At 44.3% G+C, this 13370-nt stretch overlaps 1 protein-coding gene across 1 annotated transcript in view; it reads right to left on the bottom strand.

The window, feature by feature from the left end:
- LOC114563906 (titin-like) overlaps positions 1-13370 on the bottom strand; it is a 288313-nt gene that overhangs the window by 84400 nt on the left and 190543 nt on the right. Inside the window, 12 exon segments of the mRNA XM_028590893.1 lie at positions 30-311; positions 1484-1634; positions 2267-2415; positions 4276-4590; positions 5572-5871; positions 6251-6547; positions 7230-7381; positions 9451-9616; positions 10144-10291; positions 10758-10909; positions 11367-11496; positions 13086-13267. Of these exon segments, the coding sequence (XP_028446694.1) occupies positions 30-311; positions 1484-1634; positions 2267-2415; positions 4276-4590; positions 5572-5871; positions 6251-6547; positions 7230-7381; positions 9451-9616; positions 10144-10291; positions 10758-10909; positions 11367-11496; positions 13086-13267 (2424 nt within the window).

Genomic DNA, 13370 nt, shown 5'->3' with positions numbered 1-13370 from the left:
TTCAACAAAATAAAAGAAAAGTATCTTACCCAGAACTTCCACGGTGATGTTCTTGGTCACCTCGCCGCCGGCGTTCTTGGCGGTCAGCGTGTAGACGCCGAGGTGCTTCCTGGCGCACGGTTTGATGACCATGGACGAGCTGATGGCCGTCGTCTCCACTTTAGCCTCGAGAGGCAGCGCCGCGCCGTCCCGGCTCCACGTGACCTCCGGCGCCGGCTGGCCTGACACGTAGGCGATGATTCGGATCACTCCGCCGGCGTGCACCACCATCCGCTCCTTCACCGAGGCGTCCAGGTCCAGCCCCGGGGCAACTGGGAGGGGTGGGGAGGGGAGGGGGAGGGCAACGTTACTGTTGTATCGCTCCAAACTAACTGGATTACTGCGTTCTGTTGTTTTACACAGCGCTGGTAAAAGTACTAATACCACACTGTATAAATACTCTGTTACAGTTAAAGTCCTGCAGTGAAAAAGTGAAAAAAACACCCTTTACGTTAACACTTTACTTGAAGGTATCGACATAACCGTGACATGACTGTCATGAAGGTGTCTAAAACGTTATAAACAAGTCATAAACGTTTATGACTTCTGTCATTAAGTGTCATTCGGATTTTGTCATGACAAGTTGACATTGTTTGGATTGTCTTGATTATGACAAGTTGACATTAATCAAAGTGACATTACCAGAAGTTGTCATGGTCATGACAAGTTGACATAAAATTTGTTTGGAGTGTCATTGACATTAAACAGGATGACATTATGTCAAGCTGTCATGACAAATACATCTTCTGGTAATGTCATCTTGGTTAAAGTTCAAGTTGTCATTACAAAGACATCCCAAACTAATTTAATGTAAACTTGTCATGACCAAGACAACTTCTGGTAATGTCACTTTGATTAATGTAAACTTGTCATAATCAAGGCAATCCAAACAATGTCAACTTGTCATGACAAAAACCGAATGACACTTAATGAAAGAAGTCATAAAAGAAGAAAAGACTTGTTTATAAGGTTTATGACACGTTCATGACAGTGTCATGTCACGATTATGTCGATACCTTCAAGTAAAGTGTTAACCTTTAAAGATATGGTTTGGAAACTATGGTTAAACAGGGTCAACCGTTGACTAACTGATAGAAAGAAGACAAGACTTTCAGGACTCTCATTTAATCCCCCCAAAAATAGTTTTCATAGGTACAGAAAACTGCAGAATCATCTTGTTGACTACAGGTGAATAATAAAGTCAAAATTTAAATCTAACTAACAGAAATCAGGATGAAACATCCTCAGTTGATTTGCGACTTCAAGACAATAACTTTTGTGTGAAATGTTTTTAAATCTGCAAATGAGGTGTTACCTAGCGGTAACTTTGGGAGAATTAAGGAGAAATCTGCATACTCAAACAGACAAAGTGTAATCAAATAAAGACCTACATTTTGCAGAGATGGACGGTTTGCTGTGAAAGAAATAATGGTAATGGACTCACTGCTTCTGTCGTTGACCTCCAGCACCTCGGGGACTTCTCCTGGCTCGCTGTTGCCGGCTGCGTTGAACGCCGTCACCCTGAACTTGTATTTGCCACCCGTCTTCAGGCCGGCTATCACTAAGCGGGTGCCGCGGATTTCCGTTTCCTTGGCCTGAAAAAAATAGACACGTAGTTTGTTAAAACGGCTCTTTTTTTATCAACAACTTTACAAAACGCACATTTTTCTGTGTGTGTCTCTTGTGGTGTAAACTTCAGTCTCGTTGAGAGTCTCTGGTCTGCAGCGATCTGAAACCAGTTTCCAACGATGAGAAACCACTCTTGCGCTCTAACTTTAGACTTTTCGGGCTTTTTTCAAGGTTTAGGTTTTTTTTTCACTTGTCTGGCCGGGCAAGTGAAAATATTTTATACTAACCTGAAGTCAGTTTTTTACTAGCCACTAAACAAATAGTTTCAAAGGAACGTTAAGTTTAGTTTTTGTCTGCTGAGTTCAGAAAGTGTCTTTTTTAAGAGCAGATGCAATAAGAAATGAGTTGATGAAAACCACGTGTAGTAATATATAATAATATTGAGGAGGGGACACATGGTGATCGTGCATCGTGATATTGAATCGATTCAAATTGTTGACAGGATAATTGTAATCGGATCGAATCGTGAGACCAGTAAAGATCAACTTTGGGTAGTTGAACCCTGCACGTACTCTCTAAAGCACGTATCTCTCTCTGACACCGATACAATCCCGAAATCGATGATGAAACATAAACGTGGTGTCTGATTGGCTCTCACCTTGACCCAGGCCTCGGTGCCCTCTTCCTTGTACTCCACCCAGTAGCCTATAATCTTTGAGCCGCCATCCTTCAGAGGAGGGATCCACACCAGGTCCACCGAGGTCTTCGTCCAATCAGCAACCTTCGGGGTGGGAGGAGAGGGCGGGGCTACAGGAGCAGAAAGACAGGCGGTTAACATAGTCAAAACATAAAGTTGCCAGGATGTACTTTTTCATGGCAGGCATGTTGACATGTCATAGTAGGAAAAGCACAGGTGTATTATAAACCATTGTCTGTCTTAAATGCTCTACTTTAAGTAGTAATTGCACTTTATGTATAGTCTATAACGTGTGTGCACAAAATGTAGCATGTCTCGAATGTCTGTTTTATCTCATTTTTATATAATGTCGTTTTTATATATTTTGAATGTGTAACACCACTTGATCCCTGGTGAAACATTGTTTTGTTTTACTATATACAGTGTATATGGCTGCATTCCACTTAGGAGAGACCCTGGTATTAAACCATTACTGATGGCTGCATTCCACTTAGGAGAGACCCTGGTATTAAACCATTACTGATGGCTACATTCCATTTAGGAGAGACCCTGGTATTAAACCATTACTGATGGCTGCATTCCACTTAGGAGAGGTCCTGGTATTAAACCATTACTGATGGCTGCATTCCACTTAGCAGAGGTCCTGGTATTAAACCATTACTGATGGCTGCATTCCACTTAGGAGAGACCCTGGTATTAAACCATTACTGATGGCTGCATTCCACTTAGGAGAGACCCTGGTATTAAACCATTACTGATGGCTGCATTCCACTTAGGAGAGGTCCTGGTATTAAACCATTACTGATGGCTGCATTCCACTTAGCAGAGGTCCTGGTATTAAACCATTACTGATGGCTGCATTCCACTTAGGAGAGACCCTGGTATTAAACCATTACTGATGGCTGCATTCCACTTAGGAGAGGTCCTGGTATTAAACCATTACTGATGGATGCATTCCACTTAGGAGAGACCCTGGTATTAAACCATTACTGATGGCTGCATTCCACTTAGGAGAGACCCTGGTATTAAACCATTACTGATGGCTGCATTCCACTTAGGAGAGACCCTGGTATTAAACCATTACTGATGGCTACATTCCACTTAGGAGAGGTCCTGGTATTAAACCATTAATGATGGCTACATTCCACTTAGGAGAGGTCCTGGTATTAAACCATTAATGATGGCTGCATTCCACTTAGGAGAGACCCTGGTATTAAACCATTACTGATGGCTGCATTCCACTTAGGAGAGACCCTGGTATTAAACCATTACTGATGGCTGCATTCCACTTAGGAGACCCTGGTATTAAACCATTACTGATGGCTGCATTCCACTTAGGAGAGACCCTGGTATTAAACCATTACTGATGGCTGCATTCCACTTAGGAGAGACCCTGGTATTAAACCATTACTGATGGCTGCATTCCACTTAGGAGAGGTCCTGGTATTAAACCATTAATGATGGCTACATTCCACTTAGGAGAGACCCTGGTATTAAACAATTACTGATGGCTGCATTCCACTTAGGAGAGGCCCTGGTATTAAACCATTACTGATGGCTACATTCCACTTAGGAGAGGTCCTGGTATTAAACCATTAATGATGGCTGCATTCCACTTAGGAGAGACCCTGGTATTAAACCATTACTGATGGCTACATTCCACTTAGGAGAGACCCTGGTATTAAACCATTACTGATGGCTGCATTCCACTTAGGAGAAGTCCTGGTATTGTGCATGCTGACTCACTGAAATATCTTACTGGGACACTTGATGGAATTGTGCCATTTTTAAGGTTATCAATTTCACCTGTGCTTTTCCTACTATGACAAGTCAACATGTCTGCTGTAAAAAAGGTCCATTGTTTGGTCTATAAAATGTCACATAAAAAGTGAAAAATGTAGTTTTATAAAATGCAAAGTATCTCAGTCCGAAACCCAAAGATATTCAGTTTCTTATGATCTTGTTCTTACAGATGGGGTCCCTGGCGAAGATGGGATCTGTGGGTTTGCTGACGGGCCCGGGTCCGGCGGCGTTGATGGCGGTGACTCTGAACAGGTATTGCGACCCCTCAATGAGTCCACTGACTACGAACTGCTCGCCCATGCCCGAGGGGCGCAGTGGGTCACGGCTGACGCGCGCCCAGCGTTTGCCCGTGGTCTCCTTCCTCTCCAGCCAGTAGCCGGTGATCGGCGTGCCGCCGTCGTCCTCCGGCTCCTCCCAGCTGACCGTCATGGAGTCCAGCGTGACGGCGCTGACCGTCGGCTTCTCACACTGACCCGGGATCGCTGCATGGTTAGGGGGACAAGGTCCGGGGTTTAGTTTTATATAGAGGGGGAAAGTTGTAAAATAAAATAGAATCATTCAGTAAACTTACAGCTTCTTTCTTTTGCGATCAAAATACAAGGAAACAGACAGTTTGGAGAACAACCTTCAATTAAATATATCAAAAACAAAGGCTATGTACATTGATTTTGGTAAAACTCCAGGATATGAGGCCATAACTATAAATGGTCAACTAGTGGATCAAGTAGAATCCTATAGATATCTAGGGACATATATTGACTCTAAATTTAATTTCCAGGAGAATTGTGAAGCTGTCTATAAAAAAGGACAACAGCGTCTATACTGCTTGAGAAAATTGTACCTTTTTCAATAGACAAGACCATGATGACATTATTTTATCATGCCTTTATCGAAGGCATGATATCCTTTATCCTTAGTGTCATGGTGTGGGTGGGTTTCAGTTAAGCACAAGAATCGCCTAAATCAGATTGTAAGATGGTCAAGTAAGCTGACTGGTGAGTCCCAGCTGCACCCCCCACATCCCTGTGTGCTAAACAACTACAGCAGACAGCTACGGCCATCTTAGAAGATAGCCTTCACCCTTTGAATAGGGGATTCCAGTATCCCCTCTGGACGGAGGCTAATAGTTCCTGGTTTTGTCCCAGCGGCAATCACTCTGTTAAACTGTCGAATTACTTGCACCCAACGCACGAGCACCTTGGTCATGTACTAGCTGTAGAATTTCTGCATATAACTGCACAAGTCAATGTGGTCAGGTACTGTTTCTTATCCATGTTCTACTGTCTGTTTTATATGTTTTAATGTTTTGTGTGTTGCATGTTATGTGGTGGTCTACAAAGTTTTAAGGATGTCCTGTCCTCTTAGACTGTAAACCTAGTTTACCTACGGGTACCAATAAAGTCACCTGAACCTGAACCTTAAGTGTTTAACGTTTTATTTTCTCAGAGTTATGTGTGACTTACTGTAAAGGTTCCTGGCGACCTCGGGCTCGCTGTCCAGTGGGTCCCCGACGCCGTATTTGTTCTGCGCCATGATGCGGAAGACATACTCGTGTCCCGGCATCAGGTTCTCCACTGTCCACAGCCGCTCTTTGGGCTCTGTGGTGACGGGCACCCACGTCTTCCTGCTCGCCACGCACTTCCAGATCACATAGTTGGTGATGCTGGAGCCGCCGTCGTCTGTCGGCGGCAGCCAGGACAGCGTGATCTGCTCGGCGCTGATCTCTTCAAACTTAATGGGACCCGAGGGGGCACCGGGGCGGCCTGGAGGAAGAAAAACAAGTTAAAACGACAGAAATCATCCCGGTTTTTCATGATTTGTATTCACAAATTTGTTGTTGTTTTTTTTTACAACTTTCTGTTTTCGCTTTTGTTTTGAGATAAATCGGATGATATTTCAGCCAATAAAACCTGCAGTTCACTTAAAACACAGCTTTTGTTTTTTAGATAAGTCAGAATAAATCAGAAATCGTGCAGGTGAGTCCCGCCTGGAGAGAACTGTGATCCAAGGTCTTAGACAGCTCTCAGGTCCAGTCTGTGTTTTGTGGGGATGTTTCGATTAAAATGCTGCATTTTGTCATGATCTCTTGATAAAAATCGTTGTATTTTGTGTTGTTGTTTTGTGGTAGAGTCTTGTCCGTACCGAGCACGTTGAGCCTCATCTCCTTGGAGGCCTTGCCAAACATGTTGGAGGCGACCAGCGTGTAGATGCCCGTGTCGGGCCGCTTGCCCTGCTGGATCAGCAGCGTGCAGCTGTCGTCCGACACCAGCTTGTTGATGTGCTCGTCGTACTGCACCTCCACCTGGGCGTCCGACTTTAGGGGCGGAGCCTTGTACCAGGTGAGCGTGGGGAACGGACAGCCGCGGATCTTCGCCACGATGCTGATGTCGGCGCCCTGCTCCACCTCCAGGAACTCCTCCAGCTTGATGGACGGAGCGCCTGCGGCACACAGAAAACACACAATGGTTTTAAAATGTGTTGCTGTTTATAACACAGAATGCACATTACAAAAAAGAGTATAAAAAATACAAAAAAACATAAGAAATAAAATAAACATGGCTTAAAGGTGCAGTAGGTAGGACTTTCTGTGTTCCAGCAGAACTACATGAAGCAGTTCATTTAAAATAAATCCAGCTCCTCTGGCTCCACCTACAGCCTGGACTGGGATTTACAAAAATCCACCGCTCCCTGTTCAGATGCACCAATCAGGGCCAGGGGGGGAGTCTAACTGCGTGTCAATCACTGCTCATGCACACGCATTCATTCTCTCTTGTGGGCGGAGGGGCTTAGAATTTTTTGGCTAAGTCCTGGATCATCACAATCCTACCTACAGTACCTTTAATAGAAGCAGTTACCAATCTACTACTGTGTATGTTAGTCCAAAAACATTGTTCCTACATTTCCCATAATGCAGCTGGAGAGTGTCTTTCATTAGAGCAACACCCAGGGTACAAAATCACCACCATCCACCCGCCAAACGCTGGTAAAATACACAAGTGGCTGGCAATGTTTTTCTATTGAACAGCTGATAAAATCTGAACAATAGCTCCCCCCTCCCCACCTAACATTTCCCATAATGCAGCTGGAGAGTGTCTCTTCCCCCCCCCCCCCACCCTCTTACAGGTCTGGTTCTGGGCGACGACGGGTCCGACGGTAGTCGAGGGTCGGCTGGGTCCGACCGAGTTGTGTGCCATCACTCTGAACTCGTACTCGTCTCCCTCCGTCAGGTCCTCCACCCGGTAGCTGGTAGTGTCCACGTCTCTCCGGTTACACCTGCACGGGACAGGTAGTTACAGGACAGGATAGGATAGGTAGTTACAGGACAGGATAGGTAGTTACAGGACAGGATAGGTAGTTATAGGACAGGATAGGTAGTTACAGGACAGGATAGGTAGTTACAGGACAGGATAGGTAGTTACAGGACAGGATAGGTAGTTATAGGACAGGATAGGTAGTTACAGGACAGGATAGGTAGTTATAGGACAGGATAGGTAGTTACAGGACAGGATAGGTAGTTACAGGACAGGATGGGGTGGTTATAGGACAGGATGGGTGGTTACAGGACAGGATGGGTGGTTATAGGACAGGATGGTTATAGGACAGGATGGGTGGTTATAGGACAGGATGGGTGGTTATGGGACAGGATGGGTGGTTACAGGACAGGATGGGTGGTTATAGGACAGGATAGGTGGTTACAGGACAGGATGGGTGGTTACAGGACAGGATGGTGGTTACAGGACAGGATGGTGGTTATAGGACAGGATAGGTAGTTACAGGACAGGATAGGTAGTTATAGGACAGGATAGGTAGTTACAGGACAGGATAGGTAGTTATAGGACAGGATAGGTAGTTACAGGACAGGATAGGTAGTTATAGGACAGGACAGGTAAATACAGGACAGGATAGGTAGTTACAGGACAGGATAGGTAGTTATCGGACAGGATACAGGACAGGATAGGTAGTTACAGGACAGGATAGGTAGTTATAGGACAGGATAGGTAGTTACAGGACAGGACAGGTAGATACAGGACAGGATAGGTAGTTACAGGACAGGATAGGTAGTTACAGGACAGGATAGGTAGTTATAGGACAGGACAGGTAGATACAGGACATGATAGGTAGTTACAGGACAGGATAGGTAGTTATAGGACAGGATAGGTAGATACAGGACATGATAGGTAGTTACAGGACAGGATACAGGACAGGATAGGTAGATACAGGACAGGATAGGTAGTTATAGGACAGGATAGGTAGTTATAGGACAGGATAGGTAGTTATAGGACAGGATAGGTAGTTACAGGACAGGATAGGTAGTTATGGGACAGGATGGTGGTTATAGGACAGGATGGGTGGTTACAGGACAGGATGGGTGGTTACAGGACAGGATGGGTGGTTACAGGACAGGATGGGTGGTTACAGGACAGGATGGGTGGTTATAGGACAGGATGGGTGGTTACAGGACAGGATGGGTGGTTATAGGACAGGATACAGGACAGGATAGGTAGTTATAGGACAGGATAGGTAATTACAGGACAGGATAGGTAGTTACAGGACAGGATAGGTAGTTATAGGACAGGATAGGTAGTTATAGGACAGGATACAGGACAGGATAGGTAGTTATAGGACAGGATAGGTAGTTACAGGACAGGATAGGTAGTTATAGGACAGGATACAGGACAGGACAGGTAGTTATAGGACAGGATAGGTAGTTACAGGACAGGATAGGTAGTTACAGGACAGGATATGTAGTTACAGGACAGGATAGGTAGTTATAGGACAGGATACAGGACAGGATAGGTAGTTATAGGACAGGATAGGTAGTTACAGGACAGGATAGGTAGTTACAGGACAGGATAGGTAGTTACAGGACAGGATAGGTAGTTATAGGACAGGATAGGTAGTTACAGGACAGGATAGGTAGTTATAGGACAGGATACAGGACAGGATAGGTAGTTACAGGAAGGAACAGCAGGGTTCATACGCATTTTAACCAATACCATTCCATGACTTTTTGGCAAATTTCCATGACTATGTGTTCCTGAAAATGTCAGTCGACATTCTCCAATAAGAACACCAATCAGTGTTAAAGTTTCCCCTCAGAGGTTTAACTATAAATGAATGATAATGTCTGTGGTTCATAGAGGGATTCATCATATCTCTCCCTGAATACAACGCTGAGGTTAAGACCACGTCAAAATACATTTAGTAATCACATATTATTATGCTGTGTTAAAAATAATTCCATGACTTTTCCAAAACTTTCTGAGTCTTTTTATGTTTCCAAAACCTTTCCAGGCCTGTTATGCAATTTGCATTTTTCAAATTCCATAACTTTTGTTTACCTCCTCCAGGACTCCTTCTGGGCGCTGCCGGCCTCCCAGCAGAGCAGGTCCACGCTGTAGTGTGTGACGGGCGCGCCGCCGTCGTTCTTCGGGGCCTTCCAGGTCAGTTTCACGGCGCCCTTCCTCACGCTCTTGATCTTCAGCCGCGTGGGGGGGTCGGGAGGACCTGCAGACACAGCTCACCAAGTTAGCATCACAAGTCTCTGCTGGGAAGAAACAACTTCCTTTGTGCAATTAATCGATTCATCGAAGCAATTCTTTCTTCGTTTGATGGGACATATGAATAAAAACCCTTCAAATGTATCGTCTTGTTTTTAAGAGTCTGGAAATGAATTTTTTTTTTAAATGTGTGGCTTGAACTTAAGAGTTGAAATATAAACCCAAATAGTTGGAGTTTAAGTTGAGATTCTGTCTAAAACTAAAAACAGATAAGATGTTCACAAAAAGGAAGAAGAGTTACGACCAAGAAAGTCATCCTGTCCAGGCACTCGAGGTTGGTTACAAAAAGGGATTAAAAGGCCTTTAATAAATAGGGCTCGTGTCGACTGGAGCTCTCCTGAGGGTGATCAGATAAGATGTACTTTGATTGAACAGTTTGTTCACTTTGTGGAGGGTTAAACAGTGGGGGTTCTTTTAAATGTACGCAGTGTTAAACCCCAGCAGAGGAGAGAGAATGGAAGGGTGCAGACGTACGGACTGGATCCCTGGCCTTGGTTCCCTCGGCGGTCTCGACGTACGGACCGAAGCCGAATCGGTTCTCGGCCCGGATGCGGAAAATGTACTCCTGACCGTTGATCAGGTCTGAAACCACCAGAGACTGGGCGATGCAGGCCGGGTTCACCTGCAGGAACAAGACAACAACACGGCTTACAGCACTTCAGATTATCAAGTCAAGTGGGTTTTATTGTCATTTCAACCATATACATACACACATATAATTTATATATATATATATATATATATATATATAGCTCAATCTCCTGATATAGGCCCCTCCCATTCCCTAAACTCAGCTCAATCTCCTGATATAGGCCCCTCCCATTCCCTAAACTCAGCTCAATCTCCTGATATAGGCCCCTCCCATTCCCTAAACTCAGCTCAATCTCCTGATATAGGCCCCTCCCATTCCCTAAACTCAGTTCCATCTCCTAATATAGGCCCCGCCCATTCCCTAAACTCAGTTCCATCTCCTAATATAGGCCCCGCCCATTCCCTAAACTCAGTTCCATCTCCTAATATAGGCCCCGCCCATTCCCTAAACTCAGTTCCAACTCCTAATATAGGCCCCGCCCATTCCCGGCGCGTACCTTGGTCCAGGCTTTGCCGGTAACCGTCTTCTCCTCGATGAAGTAGCTCTTGACTCTCTCTCCTCCGTCACTCTCTGGAGCTTTCCAGGTGAGTCGGCAGGTTCCTCTCGTCACGTCGCTCACCGTAAAGTTTCTGGGCGGCCCGGGCAGGTCTGCACACACATACACACATACACACACACACAAACACACACACACACACACACACACAACAACGACAACAACACATTACAGACTGCCAGGAAGGCTTGGAGCTGATAATCTGACCCACGTCTCCAGTTTTTATCCCTTTCTCTAGTTCTAATTATTCTAACATACACTGTCAGGAGAATGTCACGTTGCTTTTACAGTACATACATTTTACAGTAAATACAAAGAGCACGTGTAGTAATATTTCTATATTCTAGATGTGTTATTCTCATTATTATAGTTGTATCCCTGTATGTATAGACTTGGGAACACACACTTAGTTAGCTCAAGCTCTGATTACCATATAGGTTCGGGAATCTCAGTGTGTATTAGACTCAGGACACACAGAAAGTTAGCTTGAGATTTAAGAGTACCATATAAGTATGTAGTATATGCGATTATAAGTAAAGCTTGGCGTACCGAGCACGGTAACTCGGACTTTGACCACTTTGTGTCCAGCGGCGTTCTCCACGTTGAGGATGTAGCGCCCGCTGTGGTTCATTTTGCACTCGGGGATGACGATGGTCGAAGTCGTGGCCGTGGTGAGAACCTGGGAGGGAGGAAACCATTTTAAAGTTGTCTTTCTTACTTTCTCAACAGCTCATAAAAACTGAGGCACAATTAAAACTACAAAAGCAACTATAGTTCCGTCTAGAGCTGCACAATGTCATCTTTTTATCATCATTTCAATATCAACCTGCGTAATAAACACATCATGAAAGACAAAATCTCAGCAGAAAACTACACATTAAAATGTAAACTATCATTCTATTTTTAGTGCTGCCTTTTATTTTCAACTCAATGTTCAATGTGTTCAATAAAAGAAAGTTAGAAATGATTTCCTTTCATTAGTTTGAAACTCGAGAAGCAGTTTGATGTATTTTAGCAGAATACTGAGAACACTTTAATATCTGGTTATGTATCACAAGTATCACTCAAAGGTCTAAGCCCTTATTTCTATCTTGTGTTTCCCCTGGTCTCCTTGTGTAATAATGTTTGTATAATCTCAACCCTGTGATGCACCATTACGTTCTAGACATCTTGTCTTTCAGGAGAACCTGGGCTATTTTACTTTATTTTTTGTATAGAGCATTTTCTTGCATCCCGACAACTTTTTCCATTATTGCATTTTTGCTCATCTTTCTGCTGTACCACGACACATCATATAACAATGTTTGCTGTTTGTGACAGTTTTTGTCTGGTGATCTTGTCTTGTTGCCGTTTATTGTTTTAGTTTTAGTATTAGAAAAATGTCCCTATCTGTTGAGCACTTTTTTAATTTGGTGGTAAGAATGTCTTGTCTTATCTGTTTATTATCTGTCTTATCTGTTGCACATTTTTTTCTTCTTCACCGTGGGATGGTGAGAAACCAACTTTCGATTCCTCTGCATGTCTAGCCTGGTTGATACCAGACCCATTCTCAGTTTTAACTGATTGGTGTAGAGCCCGCCTCAACAGTTCTGATTGGTGTAGAGCCCGCCTCAACAGTTGTGATTGGTGTAGAGCCCGCCTCAACAGTTCTGATTGGTGTAGAGCCCGCCTCAACAGTTGTGATTGGTGTAGAGCCCGCCTCAACAGTTCTGATTGGTGTAGAGCCCGCCTCAGCGGTTGTGATTGGTGCCTCGATTTTGGGGACATTGGAAATGGGTTTGAACGGGCTCTTCGCCAAACGAACTTGCAGGGCAAATCTCAACTTTGCCGGAAGTTCGTCAGGGTTTACCCAGGCTACCTCATGTCTAGTGTATGTGAAGAAATTGACAATAAAGCTGACTTGACTTGACTTGACTATGAGGATATGGATATGGATGCTGCAGGGATGTACCATGAGTGTTTGAATTGTTAAATGACTATAAAGACAAAAGAAAAAGACTAAACTGATATCACAAATCAGAAGAAGAATGACAGTTCTTTTTGGCTTTTGAAAAGTGTTCTTCTAGGTGTTGGCAGTCAGGGGAAACAGAAATAAACTCTGCAAATTACACAAATATTAAACTATTTAGGTTTTTTTCCCATAAAAGTCCATATTCTTTTATCCAAAAAGTTAGTTGTGTCATCTTCTCTGTCTCTTTCTCTCCTATCGTGCAGCTAGTTGAGACAGACCCAGTGACAGATTAAGGGTTAAAGGTTAAAGGCTGAGACCTCCGAGTCCACGGGCAGCGTGTGCAGCTCGTTCTTCTTCTCGCTCTCGGCAGTGCCGTCGAAGGTCCAGGTGACTTTGGGAGCGGGACGTCCCGTGATGGTGGCGGTGATCTTGATGGTGGTTCCCGCTCTGCAGTTCAGCAGATCCTGGGCCCCCACGTCCAGACTCACCGTCGGCTCGACTACACAACAGACACACAAACACACAAACAACAGAGTTATTACAACCATAAGCTGGGTTTGTCTTTGACAAAATGTAAAGAGGTTTCAGGTAAACTGTCTGTG

This window comes from Perca flavescens, chromosome 11, assembly GCF_004354835.1.
Source record: "Perca flavescens isolate YP-PL-M2 chromosome 11, PFLA_1.0, whole genome shotgun sequence".
In the NCBI taxonomy this organism is placed as follows: Eukaryota; Metazoa; Chordata; class Actinopteri; order Perciformes; family Percidae; genus Perca; species Perca flavescens.
Note: the sequence above shows the minus strand (reverse complement) of the source record. Positions and strands in the feature narration are given on the sequence as shown.